This window comes from Copidosoma floridanum, unplaced genomic scaffold (genome assembly GCF_036245765.1).
Source record: "Copidosoma floridanum isolate Cflo_tuat_1 unplaced genomic scaffold, Cflo_Japanese_pri ptg000007l, whole genome shotgun sequence".
Lineage (NCBI taxonomy): Eukaryota > Metazoa > Arthropoda > Insecta > Hymenoptera > Encyrtidae > Copidosoma > Copidosoma floridanum.
Genome location: NW_028321884.1, coordinates 8,911,899 through 8,931,058, shown reverse-complemented (window position 1 = coordinate 8,931,058; position 19,160 = coordinate 8,911,899). Strand labels below are relative to the sequence as shown.

The following is a 19,160-nucleotide window of genomic DNA, read 5'->3' as shown; positions in this document are numbered from 1 at the left end:
TAGGAAAACAATTTGTTTCTACATTTTTCCTGAAATGACTCCAACACTTCATTCTATATCCCCTAAAAACGACTGTACTGCACATATACATTTGATATACAAGTAAAACTTCTGCCACGTAGTGTAGCGCAGATCAGTAGCACTAACTCCTTATTACGAAGCCGAAAGTACGAGGCAAGGAAGAGCAGCTTATGCGTATATGCGATATTATACGTGGGACTTTTATCGCGCGGCCTAGCGCGCATATACTCAAAAACACCTCCTGCTCCCTTTTTTTCCTCTTTCATGGGCCATATGCTGTGCTCAACGTAGTATATAAAGCTCTAAACTACGCGAGTATACAATGGGCGCACGTGGATGAATAGGCCTGGCGTTTGAAAGTAAATGCCTGTATTTGAAAATGTATGGAAAGTGCAAGCGTTTCAAAATGTTTTTCTGCAGAATTCATTGAAAAAAAAAAAAATATATATATATATATATATATATATATATATATATATATATATATATATATTCAAATGTTTCCGACTAAAGATTTATTTCGATGTTTTTGAACAATGGGTTAATCGTTTTTTCATCGTTATATATTTATAACACATGCCACGTTGACTACCATTTTTTCAATATTTATTTTGATCCCATCCTCTAATTGGCCTGCATCTGTAAACAATCAACAGCGTATGTGTACATGAATTCAAGTGTCGAGGCAATATTTTTGCATTTAAAGAGCTAAAGTGTGCAGAGAGAGAGAGAGAGAGAGAGAGAGAGAGAAAGAGATGCAAGTAGTGAGGAAGTCATTTATACGAGCAGGAGTGGTTTGTTGCTCGGTTCGCCGCACCATAATGTGTTTTGTCGAGAGAGAGAGAGAGAACATATTTGCAATAGGTAAAGGGGCAAAGGAGAAACACACTCAGACTACTGGTAGAGGAGATACGAAGCAACGGTATCAGAATTATAAGGATATTAGGTGTTGACGTAGCTCTGTATTTGTGCACATATATGGATGTAGCATGTGTACACACACTTGAATCTTTTTTCTCTTGAAAGAGAAACCTTGTACTGTCGTACACCTGTAGGTGTAATTTCACGAAAATCTCATTATTTCATTTCAGAAGCAATTAAAAAGACGCAGTTGATTATTTAACAGAAAAATACTATTTTTAAAGACTATATATTATCCCAATACATGTTTTAAAATAAAATTTTTCAAGCATGCATTGTCTATTTATGTCAATTCCTTTTTTGTAGCAGTCTATGAGGCCATTACGTCAACTTTTTTACGCCCTGGTGTCCAAATTCTATAGAAATAAAAACTTTTTCTTACAATGCTTTACCACCAAATTTTACATTTATTTATTAGTCAATATCAACACATCTGCAACGGAGAACAGAGTTTTGTTGGAAATAAAACTTTCACATAACCAAAGTCCCATCGACTTCTCTACTGTATCGTTGGCAATGACATTAATTTATTTTACAAGTAAACAATTTATCAAAATGGATTCACCCATCACTTAATTTGTACTGGATGTTATCCTTGACGTATGAACTAGACGGATGCATTTTCTAGTAAATACTGCGACTCCACGAAGAAGAGATCCATCTTTCAATATTCTCTCTTTTTTCCGAGTGGGCAAACTAGTTGCGTCACTGGCCAATGATGCACGAGAAACTTGACCCACTTGAAAAGTCGTAAGAGGAACGTATCGATTAAGACGTCCTCTTCCATCATCATGCTTAACTTTTTTTAATTGTGTAGGTACTGTCCTTACTTTTATCCACAAAAATGCCTAAGATTTAATAAATTTTATTTAGTTGGTGCTCCTTCTCTCTCTCTCTCACTTGACCTCTTTTATTCGATTGAAAAGTTACATGATAGTACAACTTTACTGGAGTACGTGCTTGGGCAGTTTCATCGCATCTTGTGCGCTCCAAAAAATTTTTGCTTTTGTAAGAAAACTTTAATCGGATGATTGAGAGCGTACGCTGTTTCTGTGTTTAAGTACTTGAATCTGGAAATTACTCTGTTGTAGACATTGTAATAATAAAACTTAGAAAACAACTCTACCATAAATCGAACAATATCAGCTCCATCAAAAAGTATCCAATATTAAATATTCGTGGAAAACTAGCGTCATACATTAAAACGTATTCAGGCATATCTTTGATCTAATACAGGGTCACACTTAACATCCGAGCTTTGTCTATACATGCACCTCCAATAAAACGCATTTTAATACATAATTTAATTAAACATACAACTAAACAAATTTGTCATCATACGTATTTCGTTACGCTCCCGTAATAAAACAAAATCTGCGTTGTCAGTAGAAAAACCAACGAATGGTCAGACACAGCCGTATCTCCCTTGAATTTCAAGTTGGTTCCACCGCATCCCAAAAACAGCTGCAAAAATATTTAAGATTCAATGCACGAGTAACAAACAACAATCCTTGGAATTGTAAAATTGATTTCCACAAAATAAAACGGTAAAATAGACATCCATCCACGAAAAATCTCTCGAGCGCCTTCAGCGTCGAAATTCCGCAATATATTCACGTGTATCGCGATTTTATCGGGTGGTGGAGGGAGGATGATTGCATAGCGAATTCAAAGGGCATTGCCGAGGCGCTTTCTTGGCTTCGGTTCTAGAAAAAACGCGCTCGAATATGAAAGAGATAGTCAATAGAGCGGCATAGGCCGTAGATGTGACGCTGCAGGGAGAGACAATTCATGAACGCATGTCTCATTAATAATTCATGACGGAGTCACGACTACAAACGCTCGCAAAGCGAGATCCCAAGCTTTGCAAGTGTGGGTGAGGGAATGAAAAAACATCCAGGCACGAGTTGTACAAGAGCATAGAGAGTACAAAGACACACACAGGAAGGCGTGAGAAGAGAAAAGCTATTGTGTGTCACACGAACGTCAATATTTTTTTCTCTTTGGCATACCTAAATCAATCTTCCCTCCTTCTCATGACAGAGTTCCTCTGTGTCAAAAGACTCTTTTGTCTCGCGTGGGTTGATCTTGTGCTAATACCATTTACAACTTGCATACCTACGTTTGCGATTATCTAAAGTAATTTCAATTGGGGTCAAACATAATTATCATTGATGTTTGTATAATCTCGCAGTACAACTTCTATTTTATGAGATGCATCACAAATGCCTTTTATGAAAAAGCTTCTCCCCGCTCTTCGTAAAAATTGCAAAGCTAGAGTTGAAGAGCAATATAGATTATATTTATTAGAAGATTCAGTCGAGTGTCATGTTAGTGATATATGATGTCACAACTTCGTCATGTCAACTTGGATTATTTTTTCTTACATTACCTTTCGAGAGTTTTTTACCAAAGTATAAATTTCATCAAACAGTAAAGACACTGTGTGTTGAACTAAACAGGAAAATTCTTTCAAAATAGGTACTAGTTCAAATTAAACGTAGGTTCAAATATTTTATCTCTATTTAACGTATCAGTCTAACATTAATCAAAACTAATTTAATAGATGTTCATTACACTAAATATAAGAAAAAAATACAGGCGAGTATATTAAAAAACCAGGAGGTGTATATGTACGCGCTTTTACGTACATCCAAGCGGACTAATCAACAAAGAATGATTGTCTCTTCTCATATACGCTCTAATTCTGCAAGAGTCTGTGCTAACGTGTTCTGTATAACGATGCATATCCTACTCTAGATTTCCTACGCGATCACTAGATAAAGTGAATGATTATGCTTCCGCAGTGTGGGGTGATGGTGTGCAGCTTTTTCCCGTCCATCTCAGCGCCATCGAGAGTAAACACGGTGTGTGGGTAACACTGTTAGGACCGGCGAAGGGGCAAGGAAGAGAAGTGAGATTCTCCTCTTAGGAGGCCGTGAAAATTCAGTACTCGTCATGGACATTAAGGAAGATGAACGACTCTCCTTCCCGTCTCACCTTTTTGTTCCTAGTGAGTTGTTTGAAACAAAAACAACAAGTGGCATCTCGTACATGGAGGCATACGTTACTTTCATTTAGTTTTTCATATTATAGAAACCAATGAAATACTATAGATTGCGTCACGACCGTGATAACGTGTTTCTAAATCAATAATAAATAGGTCGTGTATCTATTATCATCAATTATTGTTTTATTTCTTTGGAATTCGTTGCAATGGCAATGCAAGGGCTCGAAAAATCTTCGTCTGACCAAATACTGAGTTTTCTACTTAGCATACTCGAACGATACAAATGCCTCCGTGAATTTAATTCGTCATCTCAGCTCTTTTCTTCCGAGCCAACGGAGTGCAAGTAAACAGGTATAAGCAAAAAGAGAATGAAAAAAAAAAAAATACATGGTCTCGTGGGGAAAACGGAAAGAATAAATCTGCAGCCACTGACGTCACTGGCTTTTGATACCGGGTTAGGCCATATATGTATAGATACACTCCGAATAGTATATAGATATCGGATAATACAGCAGCGAGAGAGCGCATAATGTGGTGGTCAATCCCTCCTTTGGTCCTCCCCCACCTAAAGCAATGACAATAGTTGGCCCAGCTCCTAGAAACCCGGGCTCGCAAATAACCTACTTTCGTATTCCTCCATTTGGTATTTGGGAGCTGCTCCCCTCCGTCCTCCCCGAATTTCGCCTTTATTTCATTTTTTACTCCTTCCCTTTTCATTCTTTATTCCACGCCACGCTCTCATTAAATCTCTCTCCAATTGCATTACGTGTGCTGTTTCGGCAGAACTTTTTATTTGTTTTATTTTTCCTCTCTCCCCACGCGGTGAGTTCTAATTCCATTTTTGCTTTGCTTTTCCTTTTCCTGTTGATTTCCCCACGAGCTACTTTAGCGTTATATTTATTAGTGGTTGTACCGTTTTTCCTTCACATTGGCTGGTCAACACACACTGAAATTTAATTTTAAATCTAAAGTAACATTATTCCCTTCGCTACTCTTTTTTAGTGTTGCAATATGTTATGTTAACACTTTTAATTAGGCTCCACTTTCACGTGTACTGTAATTATTTTATTACTTTTACTTAAATCTTCAAGTAATACACGTTGGCTTTTGAGTTACGTGATGATACTCAATTTTCATTTAAAATCAATTGCAATGGACTTGATCATCACCGGCGTTTCTCAGAGTATACGTTGGCATCGAGCACACCAACTTACTAGACGTCATTCACATACTCGACTGATTGTGAAGTTTAAAATTACAGAAGCATCGAAAGCTTCAGTATCTAGTTAAAATTATTGCGACCTTATCACAACAGTAATAATAACAAGTATACTAACTACAGTAGGTAAAATAAACAATATTCACCATCACTGCCACCTACACCTGTCATTCAACAAATCCTCGATTCTCCTTGCAGGATACCTCCATTTACATGTACTATGCATACACAACATGAACCCTTCAAAAAAAATCACAAATAAATAAAGCTCCAATTCTCTTTTTATTTTATGATTCTGTATACTTGATTTACAAACGATGGATATGAAGCGAGAAAGACTGGTCCGCAAATCATCGTCTTTCTCTAGTCTAACTCATTCGCATGCTATTTTTTTTTTTTTTTTTGCCATATTCCATTGAGAGAATGCACGCCTACTGCATCAGCTCGTATATTTCGATGGGACTTTCAAACTTTCTAGGGAAAAAGAGAAAAGGAAATGCACGTGCTCCAAAACAAGCCTTCGATGAGTAATGCTTTGGCTGATGCACTGTTGTCGTTGGCTTGCTTCTCGCCGCGCTTTTCCGTGGCCCTTAACGAACGCGTAAACTTTCCTTTCAATTCAGTTCCCTGACGCTGCCTGTGTGATTCATTATTTATTACACTCTGGACTTTTACTCACCACAGTTGTGTTCTTGAAGACAGTGCTATTCATTTTTTTTTTTTTTTTACGTTGGACGTGTTAATTCATTTTGTTTTGACCATAGTATTGAAAAAAAATCGCCATAAATATTTATCAAATATATTAAACTTGTCGTTTGATGCAAAACAAACTTTTTCTTTCTCCATGTGGAACCTTTGCTTTAAACATTTTAAGTGCCTAATGGTAATATTGAGATATTTTCCAACAATAATTTATTCATCTTAGATAAAATACTCCATCCGTAGCGATGTGCTATTTTCGTCATAGATACGCTCCATCAAAATAAATAAAATGTAAAAGTATTAAAGGTAAAATTCTCATCGGTTCAGAGAGAAGATACAACTTTATCGAGAGTAGTCATCGTCATGTGGTAGTGACCGTATCTTTTCGTAGAGTTGCTCACAAAAGGAACAGCGAGAAAAAAGGTAGAGAGAGAGAAGAAATGAGCTACCCAGGAGCTCTTTTAACACATCTGCAATTGAGCTTTTCCACAAGCTGCTCAAGCGCACACAAAAGTCAAAGTCTGTTGCCACTTTCAATCGGGTGTGTGGGCCACAAAGCGACACGAGAAAAGGGAGAAGCCGAGAAGTTCACCGGCATCCCCTTTTTGATGTGCCAACTTTCCTTTCCGCCCGTTATCCTCGTCCTTTGATCTCGTGCATAAACACCGGAACTGCTCGATTTTGCATGGATGAGCTTGATGTACCTTTATCATCTCTGTGCTTTGATAAATTTAAAAACATTCGAGATAAACGAGCTTGAACTGTCAATTTCTTTTTTCTTTCGTCCGTTTTTGCGTTTTATTTTCTTTTTGTCCCTCTGTCGAAGCAAAAAAAGTTTACGTAAACGAGTAAACCTCGTTTTTTATGTTTCACTATTCATCAAGAGTGCAATTGCTTTCAACAAGACATCCCGTGGAACGAGAAAAACCTTGAGAAGAAAAGAGTCCAAGAGAGGGTTCCGAACATAAATGTCGCAATTAGCTTTTCGAGTCTTTATGACAAAAGTTAATTGTCTGTAAAAGAGAAAGGATACAAATCAATTTTGCAACAGAGAGAGAGAGAGAGAGAGAGAGAGAGAGAATGGACTGGACACGCTTTAGAGCCAAAAAAAGGTCCGAATGAAGAGGGAGGCAGTGGAAGCTCGAGTGATTATTCTTCTCTTATCTGTACAAATTTTTTTTTGATTGTGCAGTATACCGGTCAATCATCCCTTTCCATTTCTTCCAATAGTTTTTCCCAGCCACTTTATTTGTTTAGGACTCGATGTTTTACATTTCGTCCTCGAGATTATTGCCTTTTTCTACATCCAAATGACTCGTAGGGAATTGGTGGAGTCGGTATTTCATGGAATCCAGTATACACATCTTTTCGTAAGTCAATAGTAGGTGAAAGGAAATGGGTCCTCGCTGGGCCCCACGCCTTAGACGACGAATCCCTTTTCTCTTGTTCAAGTTTGTTTTACGCCACATTTCTCTTGAGCATGAAAACGCAGTCTTATTAATCATAATAATCGAGAAATGAATGAAAAAAGCTACCCCTAGATTGAATTCCGTACATACTGCCAGTCAAACAGTATTGGCGGGTGGTTAGAGTTTCACTGAAACTGCACATGCCCCCCGGCACATAATACCCCAGCCGAATCATACACGGTAAATTTGCCATAGACCTATCGCGGCCGACAGGAAGGAGAATATCAAGTTGGCTGTTTGGACCAATTAGACATCACACCAGTGGTCGGGAAGAGGAAAGGCGTATATTAGCACAGCAGCTGAGTTCAAACTGCGGCTGGTATTTCGTATAAGCCCTCGGATGGTCCTCGGTAAGCCCAAATCGGCTTTGCGTTTCATACGGATACGTTCGAGATTATACCGATCCGATTATATAATAACTCATATTTTCAATACCATTATCGTCTACAGATTCAACCTGTTACGGGGGCTCCTCTTCTTCCTTCTCTCTCTCTCTCTCTTTCGTTACCATTCTGGTCCGCTTCTTTTTTTTTTTGTGCATGCCATTGACGTGTTCGAGGAGAACATATAACGTGCCAATGACTTATGTAATTTGCAAGTTTCATGCTTTCTGTTTAACGACGTAATAACTTTGTAATACATAGGTATACATATACCTCCATATGAACTAATGGAAACGCATGAGATTACGGATATTCCATGTGCACTGCGTGGTACGAAATCATAGCCCATAGCAGACCACGTACCATAACTCGTACACACAAGCGTTTTCCTCTGGCTGCGATCTGTCGCTCGACCTTGCGGCACACGTCGTACGTCTCTCAGCAATGTATTTTGCGTACATATATATACACCCTCGGTGCTGATGTACAAATATACATTACTGTTACGATAATGCGACTGCTATTTAACTTGTGCATTGCCAACAACGCAGCTGCACGTTGTAAGGGTATAACTCGTTGTCGAGAGCAGCAACAGCAATTTCTCCGAGAGAAGCGTGCTCGCACGAGACAACTCCGGTGAGGCGTATGTAAGGCACTGTAGTCATTTGAAAATTCGAATCTTGCAAGCCACGTGTACGCATACACACTGGCTTGTAGGTGTATACAAGTGCTTGCCTCGTTCCCCTCGAAAGGATATTCGTTGTGCATTCTGTGAGACGGCGTTGAGTAACCCTTCGAGTATACACGATTTTCTCTCGCCACACACAGTTTTTTTTTTTTTTTTTTTTCGCAAGAGAATACTCGTGTGTACCTCTGCTATTACGTGCAGGTCTGACGAATCGTAGATGTGTTTGGTATAGGATGGAGGGTGTCTTCTTGCGTTTTGTGTGGATCAACTCCAGCGCATTTCTCTCATGAGTGATGCAAGCTTCTTATAATTTTACGTGATGACTGATTCATCTCTAAAGTTCTTCCCTTCATTCATTTATGTAAGAGAAACCATTCGATTACATCCTTCTACGTTGACCGAATGTAGGCAGTTGCAGATTAACCATCTGGATCGGCTCCATTTCGTGATCCTCGGGACTCTCCTGGATTTGTCCGAGCGTTAAGTCAAGGGGAAGCTTGAATTAGCACTAGGATCTGCCTCATTGCCCAGATTACATGTAACAGTGCACGTATACATATATATATACACGCGAGCAAGTATAATTGTACCAAAGCGTAGGTGTACCGTATGGAGATGAATGTTGTACGGTTACGAACGTCTGTGGTAATGCTCGTGCACGAATGCTCGTGCCTACAGTATATGACTTTCGCGCGCCATGGATATACCTTCCCGTTCTCGTCTTCCTATCTCCCGTTGCTGATGCTGCCTGTCCTACGTACACACGACCTAATTGCCCGTGCACTGTGTTTATTATGTCGAACAATTGTCGCTTTCACCCCACCTCCTGCTCCCTCCCCAGAGAAGGAATTAAACGAGGGCAGCATCTGAATTTCACTCGGTGAATAAATGGCACGCATTGAAGCCTATCGTTGACGTCTAATAATACAAGCACTATCTCTTACGTCTCAACTAGGGAATTTCTGTACTATACATTCGTGAGTTCGTGTTTTTGGAACATTATTTGCAGTAATAAACATACATTAATTATAGACATCACGTTACCTCACCTTATCAAAAAAATGTTGTAAGGCCTTGCTTTATAAAGACTTGTCCAGTAAAACGAATCTAATAATATATACCCTACTGTTCTTATTTAATACGTTCATTTGGTCATTTGGGTGTGGTGTCGAAAGTCCCATTCCTCCTCTCTTCAGCCCTTTCGCTCCACACTTGTATCTCACAGTACATGTGTAGATGTGTTAGACTATTTTTCACATCTACAGACAAATATATGGATCGATTGTGAGCGTCAAGTAATATTGATCCAGATGGTGGGTGAAAATGTATTCCTTCCTCTCTTCCAGTCGTATAAACTGTCTTAGTGCTAGGCGGCAAAGCAAATGAATGTTGTCTCGAGACGCCGTTAAAATGCAAATGTCACTGAATACAATAGAATTTGGTCTACAGTGGTAAAGCAAGATGCAGTGGAGTGAAAGGGATTCATCGCCTCCGAAGCTTGAATGCAGAGTCCATATCAACGGGGTGATTTAATTGGCACTGGTCTGCTGCTGGCTGTACTCATTGTGCTCGAGGCGAAGGACAAAGTCTCAACCGTACGTCTACACCATTTGTCGGGTCAACGCCTTTTGCGCGTCAATATACGTCAGGATGAGATTTCAAACAAACAAAATCGTGTAACACGGGAATCCAGTTGAAATATATATGTTTTCGTACGTGTGAGGTGGTGAAAGTCCTTTTGTCGCTCAAACAAAGGGGGTCGTGGACGCAGCAGCCAAGAAATCCAATTCCACGCTCGTTATTCACACTCAATCCTTCCTGTCGTGCGGCGTATAACGAGATGAGCCAAACGTATGGGAGTGCCGGCAGCGTCATCGAAATTCCACAATCGACTCGCAGAATCTGCATGCGGAGATGAGGGGGAAGAGAGAGAGAACTGGAGAAGTGGAAATCCAGAGGCAAATTTTGTGCATTAGCGCGAAGGCTGACGTTCTCATCGCGTGTATGATGATGACATGGGCGTATGAAGCGGCAACAACAGCGATGATGGACGGCAGTAAGTTCACACAGCGATTGCATACAGCCTGTCGTTAATATATGCATTGAAAATAGCATTGGCTGGTTTGTCATATTTGTTGCTTTACTAATAATCATTTTTGAAAGACATGTATTTTAGCAGCACATGAATATAAAGGGAAAAAGAGAATACTTGGAATTGAGACAAATGTATCAAGTAGCGATACTCTGCAATCAATGGTCGATAGAAGCCTAATAAACAAACCAATATCTTGACACTTGCTCTTGTAGGACAATGAGTTAAAATCTTTTTTCTACAGTTTTTCCATTTATTTTTCTTTTTTTTTTTTTACAAAAGTCTCACAGCTGTAAAAAAATTTCACGCATTATATCCCGCCTGGTAAGCTCCACTGGTTGTACCAAACTCTAGGGCATAAAAACCTCATATTTCATTATTATTATTATTATTTTTATTTAATTATATAATATTCTTCCACATCAGTATTTATCAAATCAATTGTCAGTAAAAAAAAAAACTCATTCAAAATTAATTAATACCAGCAATGTAAAAGACATGTCTGACCAAACGCATGGCTCTACTACTGAAAAATTTTCTGACAATTCACTAATAAATAACCATAGTATTTGCAGTCCTACAAATATGCAACAAACAATATAAGTGTGAAGATAAGTACCGTCACAAAAAAATCAGCTCCCTGTCTCTTGCTAGATATCATTACTAAAATTGATCTATTTATATTTAAAATTAGATGTTTTAGTGCGCCTCACGTTGTAAAATGTACAAAATATATTTACAAGATAAAACACATAATACAATGAAAACATACGAAAAAAAACTGTAAAACATTAACCCTTCTGCCCCTCTCTCATACTCTTGACATGATCGCCATCAATAACAGCTGGCGCATTTGGCCAGGTGTATCCAATTGTAACCCCTTGCTGACTACGCTCCATTGGTCAGATATCGATAGAATCAGATGGTTTGGAAGTAGTTATATTTTTATGGCACTTTTCATTGATTTATCATCCTTAAGCCGCTATAAATCTTAAAATGTAAATAAGTGTACCTCTTAAGTTTTACGAGTTAACAAAAAAAAATACTGGCAATATTACCGTGGAATCGTAAAAATAATTATTAGTATTGTAATATTTATAATAATGATAGTTATTATTCTGAACTAATCAATGATTACCCATTTTATTTGATCCAGGCCAAATCGACCTCTGGACGCAGAGCATGAGCGGCTGTTCGTGCGGCTTCAACTCATCACAAACGGCCTGCGCGTGTTGCGTACCACGAGGTGGATGCAGCTGCGGCGCCGCCATGCCCAACAGATGCACCCAGTGCGGCCTCGAAAATTACTGCTCAAAAAGTGAGTACATTTATCATCAAAATCAAACTACACGACTTGGCACAACTGCTTTCTGTTACTACATCGCTGGTACAATCCGTTGTATTCTCTTCCTATCTTTTCTCTCTTCTGGTTTTCCAAGGCCTCGTTTCGGAGACCTCGTTCCTCAGTTGCTACAACTGTTCCTCCTCCTATTTCCTCTATCGAATTGCTTTTTATTCGCCAATTAAATTTTTATTACATTAAGGAGGAATTAGCATCTTTCTTGGAGATCGGCCAAATTGGTATGTAGTTTCTTCCTTCTATGCAGTGATAGTATGTTACGGTATGTCTTTGTCGAGGGCTTGAAAAGATGTAAATTCTACAAGCTCGGCTCACAAGAAGTGTAACTCGTCATATATTATTTTTAGTAGTGGAACAAAAATTGTTTATTTACTCGACAATAAAATGAAGTAAACCAGCGTCCGTAACTTCAAACTTTTCCTCCCAGCCCCGACTTCGTTACGATAATATTTCTCAAATCCCTCCTTTTCCACCCTCTTTCTGATATTCTCCGTTGTCTTGAAACACTGTAGTTACAAACATAAATCGAGCCAATTGATCACGGCTCGCTTAACTACTTGGACCTTCCCCACCCCTCGAAGTCGATTGGTCGAGTCGATCCGAATCACTGGAGAACAATGAAAAAAGGAAAAGGTGGTAACTCGCTACTTCCTCCCTTTTTATAAATTTAATGAGCCTCTTAAAGTATCTCGTTATACGCCAGAGCCGCATATCTTTTCATTAAACCACCATAATGGCAAAAAAATATATGCTGAGAAGAGCAGATCAGAGGCTACGTAGAGTAAGAGGGTTGACGGAAAATTTATTTGAATCGCATCGTTTGATCGAACCTTTTATTCAGTGGGCACGACATACAGAGCACTGCGTTATCCTTTGCGATTTTATTCTATAATTTACAAGCCCTTGTACGCAGACGTAGCCATCCCAATCTTTTGCAATTGTCCGGTTGAAGGTTCTTTTATTTATCGAATGATTTACCGTTAAGTCGATTATTAACGGTGCACTTAACCGATAAATCCATTTAGCTTTGAGCTCCACGGATCCTTTGTTACTTGTGACCTGCTCCAAACCTACCTTTTTCCCCATCAGATGATTAATCTGTCCAGAAAATAAATTTATAATAAACTATACATTTTATACTTTGTACACAACTCACTTTGTACCTGGTAGTAACAACTATCAAGAGGATAGTTTATACTTACTTTACATATTTATTTAAAAGAAGAAAAAAATTGCAAAAATCTGAAAAGAATCACTATCTTCCAACTCCCCTCTTCACTCACTCTTAACACTGCCATGAGCAGAATGCACTGCACACATGCAGGTTTTGCTCATTTTTCTTGACACCGAGTAGTTTCCCTCCTTGGCACTGGTGTCTTTGTTTTCGTCTTTCCACTCCATGAGAGCTTTACTTGAGCATTTTGCTGCGCACATGTGAGCAAGTGCTTTCGAGAAGGAAACGTGTAGTAGACGCTGCTGAAAACTGGAGCAGAGCAGAGAATCATGGGATGAAAATGATAAGATCAACGAAAAATACGTATCCTCCTTGGCGTGTATTTTATGTATAGATTTGAAACTAAAAGTGTTACACGTGAGAAGTAGGAAAAGTGACTAATTTTATTTTGTTTTTTGTTTTGTTTTGGTCCACAGTGTGCAACGTGACGCTGGACAGTAGGCAGTTGTTCAGCAAATCGGATCGGGGCTTCGGTCAAATAAAGTCCCCACAGCTGCAGGGGCCCTCTTCGTGCACCTACAGGTTCGTGCCGGACACTGGCCAACGAGTGGAGCTCCAGGTCTGGCGGATCATATCCATTGGGCGGCACAACGGCACTGCGTGAGTATATTTTTTGTACAATGTTGCATATGATTCCAGCTCTTTATCATTCTTCTCGTCACCTTTTTTTTTACAGTTTCATGATACTTGCTTTTTATTTGGGAAAATATTCGTGCACACGTTTATAGCTCCACCAAAGTTTTCCCATCACCCATTTATATTTATTTTACTCCCATTTATGTTACTGCCCTACCTTGTAAGGACTAAGGACAAAACTGTTGGAAACTTTTAGCTCCCCATGTGTCTCTGTATGTTCATGCCATTCCGATGTAAGCGGTTTATTTGATGGTATGTCCTGCAGAGACAGTTCACGCCACAACCCGATGATGGTCGTCAGCGTCACTACTCACCACAAAAATTAATTTACCTTTATCTTGTGAATGCACAGGGTATTCTAAAAAATACGGTTCTGCTTTTGTGTTTAGCTTAAAACGAGTTAAAAAACTGTATGATAGAGTTTCAACGCACCAACGCGACGACTAAAAGTTGGCGAATTCATTTGGAAATCGTACATTCATGAATTTTGATCTGGAACAAGAAAGGCTCGGTTGGACCCTCGTAATTATAGTACTCTCGAAACTTTTGCGTACGAAACTTTTTGAGAGAATTATCCTCTTGCAAAACGAGATGATGAAAAATCTGTTTTTGATATGAAAATCACAGCGACACTCGTTTGGAGTAAAGGTACTGCGTTGCAAATACGATTTTTTATACATTAGTTTGGAAAAAAATACACTCATTCTGCACCACCTCTATTTTCGGAATAAGAAGTCCAAACTGTGAAAAAGCACCATCGTTCATATGATTCGCCAAAAACTGAGCGGGCGAGCGAGTGAGCACATGCTTAATGGAGAAAACTAAAGGCCTCTATTTTACACAACTCCACTCTGTCTATATTTAAACATCTTGTTCGACTGTCCTCACAATTTTTCCCCTTGGCTGAGATACAAAGCAGTACTTGCTAGTCGCTTCGAACAATAGCGATAGTCAAGCTTTCAGCTCTTGTTTGCGAGAAATTTGGGAGAGACTTGTGCATGTATCGTCGATTTGACGACCCGTAAGACTTTTCGAGTGTCACAGTGCGGAAAATGTCGGAGGAGGCGAACACTAGAGCAGAAACGATGCAGGTGACAATAGAAAACTTGGGCTTTAACAGTATTGTTTGATCTCTCGGCACGTTGGAGCGCACATGATTGCTCTTTCTCATTTTTTTTTTTTTTTTTTCTCGTAGATCTGTATTGACAATGTGCTCTAGCTTTTCCGATTCTTCTGCTGTTTTTTTTTCTTTTCGTTTTGTCTTGAAGAAAGTGATGATAACAAACCAAAGTTTCTCATTTTTCTTCAGTTATTTTGGCACAGGAATAGCTACGAAATATTTTCGCAGTCATTCTAAATATTGCACTAATATTACTACTCGAATTATCAGTTTAGCGTACTTGTTGAAACATCATCAAACAATAAAAGCCGTTTCAGTATTAGTTTCTTTCAAATCATCTTTCTGCTTCATGCACTAAACATATACTTATGGGAAACAGAGTACATAATTTAAAAAGCGAGAAAATTGTCACTTATTCTTCCAAAAAAAAAATGGAACCACGAAACTTTTCCAAAACCTTTGAGGTAGCCAAATCGACGGAAGAAGGTAACATAAATTCCTAGAACGACAAAGCAGACAAAAACAATGTCTCTGGCATGTTGGGCTGAAAATCAACAACAGCACGATCGCTCTGTCCTCCCTCTGGCTATCCTCGCCTCCAAGCAATAATAGCGAGACGCGTAGCTCGACTGTCCGGCGTAAATAAGTGAGGGTAGGTGGGAGGCTGCAAGCTCGTTATACACGTCCGCACGCTCGGCCACGAGCTTCTGCGTGCAATTAAACCTTGATGCAAGTTATACGGGTCCGGCCTCCCACCTTTCTCCCTATCGTACTTGTAACTTGTACTGTTAAGTGCGCCCGTGTCTGACGCTGCAAACTGGCGCGCGTGGAGCTTTCATTGGTGTTCGCGCACAATGTTGCTCAAGTGCTCTCAGTGACAGTGATCGTAAGGGGAATACATTTTAATTTTCTGATTTGCCCAGTTCTCGTCCAAACTGGTAAAATTAACTTAGAGTTTTAGTTCTTTCATTTGTTATTTATAGAAAAGATGACCTTCGATTTGTCTTGGTCCTTCATTTCTCACTTCGTTAATGTGACGAACTTTTTTATCTCAAATACAGTGGGCGAGAAGAATAAAGAAAAGAGTCGTTGGTCAAAAGGGGATCGATAGATCTTAATCACACAAAACCATACACCGATAAAACTCATCAGTACACTCATACTTGAAAAGTAGCTGAAAGATAAAAAAAAAGGAAGAATAATTTAAGGAATAACTCAATTGCCAAAAAATGAATGTAAGCGTATCCTTTTTAGCGTAATGTAGTGTCAAATTATTGCAGTACGACTTGGCTCTGTTGGCTTTTCTCTTCTAGCTATTGTCGTAAACACACTATTTTTTAGTCTAAGATAAAAGTAAGGCAGGTACGAAATATTAAAATCACCCTTTGTTATATTTGAAATAATCACAGTGAAAAAGCAAAACGGCTGACCTCAGCAGAGCACGTTATGCTCTCGTATGCTTCTGCCGCTGGCACGGTGGAAAACAAAGTGTTGGCAAAAAAAAGAGGGGGATGGAGGAGGGATGAGGTTTCTCGCAGGCTACTCAGCTTGATCTCGAATGCAGGGACACGAGTCCTCTCGAGTGGAATAACAGGCTGTCCTCCTCACCCTTCGCCGCTTTTTCTGCTTCTTTTTCTTTTTTCTCGTCTTATTCCGAAGGCAACCAGTAATCAGGTTAACCCCCCTGTTTCCCTTTAATGTCGTTCCGATAGCGCTGACATGCATTTCCGAAAGGCTTCGGTGCTCAGCAGCTTCATTCGGGCTTCCAGGAAGTTTTCACTCTGTTCCTTTGTTTTTCTTCCACGCTTCTGTACACCAGATTTCTTCTCCATGAATTTTTCATCCCGTTTGACATCTGATGTGACTAGCATTTACAACAAATTCACGCTTTTTTCCTTTTTTCCCCGAGTAATTATATACTTTCACCAGGCCTTCCCTGGTTAATGAACAACATGCATCAGCTCTTCAAGAATTTCGCAAATCAGTGCTCCTAGCCTCGAGATGATTGATCGGCCGATGCCAATAATGGATCACTCGCAAAATCCCGCAACATCAATCTTTTCCTCGATTCCTCTTTTTGTTCTCTACCTAACCTGAAAGCTCCTTTACTCCTTCTGTTCTCCTCACCAAACTCTAATGCTGGTGAAAATTAGTCAGGAGGCTCTGCTCTAACTTTTGATGAATGACTGGATTATCTTCCTTGCGGAAGAGAAGACCCCAGAATTTTTAATTATAATTGCCGAAAATCCTCACTTTGAATGAAGTTAGTTGTGTATATCTATACATCGATGGTTCGGTGTTTGATATTACTGAGGCTACTAGCTTATACAGCGAATCAAGTCAAAGGTAATGCTGAGAATTAATTGTAACTAAGTAAATACTGCGTAGGAATAATTAAACACTCCATGACTGTGAGATAGTCTGTGCGTCTGACCAAACTTGCATCTTTCTACTTACAGGTGTCAGTAGTGGCATTAAAGATAAAAGGATCAGATTACGGAAATAGGCATAAATTGAGAGTAAATTTTAAACGAAAAACATCAACTTTGTGCTTGACTTACATCGTTTATTACTACTAATAATTAGTAATAAAAAAGAGAAGCGTAAAAAACAGTGCTTAAGCATTTTGAACAATATTTTCCTTAAATTGAAGTATTTTAGGTTTAGTATTATGTGTTTCAATTAATAATAGTCGGTAAAAATGCTGCAGTCTAACTAAGTTATTTAAGAATTAAAATTTAATAGCTGTGGCTGACTAAACTCGTACATTAATACTTGTTTGCATCAATTGCAAAATTCAGTTCAAGTCAATACTTCAATTCGAGTATGTCTAACTGCAGCGATACTGTTTTTCACGTCTGACTAAACTCACACATAACTACTTGCATCAGCGAAGGTGTGAGGAAATTAAACGTTTCACAATCCTTTCTTTTTCCATAAGAGATCATTGTAGCCATGCAGTTTCTCACTTTCATAAAAACGTTTTCATGTACATCAATGACTTGGTAAAAAAAATATCCAACTCATGACTGAAAAAATGGCTATTTGCCAGCTATAAAAATTACAGTAGAAACTGACTCAAAGAAATTTTTTTTATTTATTTATTATTTTTTTTTTTTTGTTACTGGCAAACAAGAATAATCTAGAAAGTAACAAGAGTATATTTTAATTTTATTCATAAATAAAATAGCCGTATAGCCACTAGAATATTTAGATCAGCCATTTTTTAATGCAATATTAAGTTGACTATTTTTATAACCAGATCGTCATTACTGCTAAAATAATGTAATGAAAAGCATGAAATAAATAAAACGCGGTTGCATTAAATTATCTACTACAGAGTGCAAAGTGTAAGTCAACAAACAAACTATAAACGCAAACAAACACCGTGTATTGGTACATCAAAAATCGCAGTACAGTACAGCTACCCTAACTTATTTACCTCAATAAAATGTATTTAGTACTGGGACGTATCATAACAAAAAGTGGAAAACTGTTGTTTTGAGAGAAAACTAAATCATCACATTGACGTGCTCATAAAGTTTTTGCTAATTAATATCGTGGTGTCAGGTGTAATTTTTTTTTATCAGTATCAGCAATCAAAACTTGTTCAATTAGGTAACTGCAAGCGCATGAAAAGACAGTCCAGCATTCACCCTTAGATACATGCACGGGAGAAACAGCAACAACAGCAACAACAACAACAACAGCAACAGCCGAAAGCATAACAAGGGGAACCCAGCATCCCTCTGTCCCGTGAGCTGAATAATTGGTTGAATAAAAAATTTCGAACTTGCACCGCCACAGCCGATGCTGCTAGATGTTGTCCTCCCTCCCTTCACCCCCCACCCACAGCACGAGGCTATTGTCGTTTTTGAGCACTGCTCCGCTTCTCCCGGCTGCAAATTGCAAGCACTCGCTTCCCGCTGTACTGAGCAGTAAACAAACAAACAAACAATCAGTACACGGCTCTCCCCCATAGTGAAGTATGCGTGGGGGGTATGTGCGGGCATCTAGTGTATTCTGATGATGTGTTCACCACCACCTCTGCTGTTGTCATCACGCCATTCAAACCGAACTCCCAATCGTTAAACCCAGAAACTTTAAATTTTTTTTTTTTTTAATCATCGCTTGTTTGCCTTCCCTCATCAAAACGAGTACCTATAGCAATGCGGGAAATGAAAAGTTGCTCTCTAGTCACCATTTTCTACGGAAATTATTTACATTCCACATATTTCGAAACCTCACGTGTGTGGATTTTTAAAACAAACCTCTATGCGCCAGAGACCACGCGAAATCCATGGG

At 38.9% G+C, this 19,160-nt stretch overlaps 1 protein-coding gene across 1 annotated transcript in view; it reads left to right on the top strand.

The window, feature by feature from the left end:
• The window catches only part of LOC106647465 (uncharacterized), a 76,638-nt gene that overhangs the window by 13,065 nt on the left and 44,413 nt on the right, over nucleotides 1-19,160 (top strand). Inside the window, exons 2-3 of the mRNA XM_089588677.1 lie at nucleotides 11,662-11,823; nucleotides 13,516-13,699. Of these exons, the coding sequence (XP_089444803.1) occupies nucleotides 11,662-11,823; nucleotides 13,516-13,699 (346 nt within the window). The remainder of the gene's footprint in view (nucleotides 1-11,661; nucleotides 11,824-13,515; nucleotides 13,700-19,160) is intronic.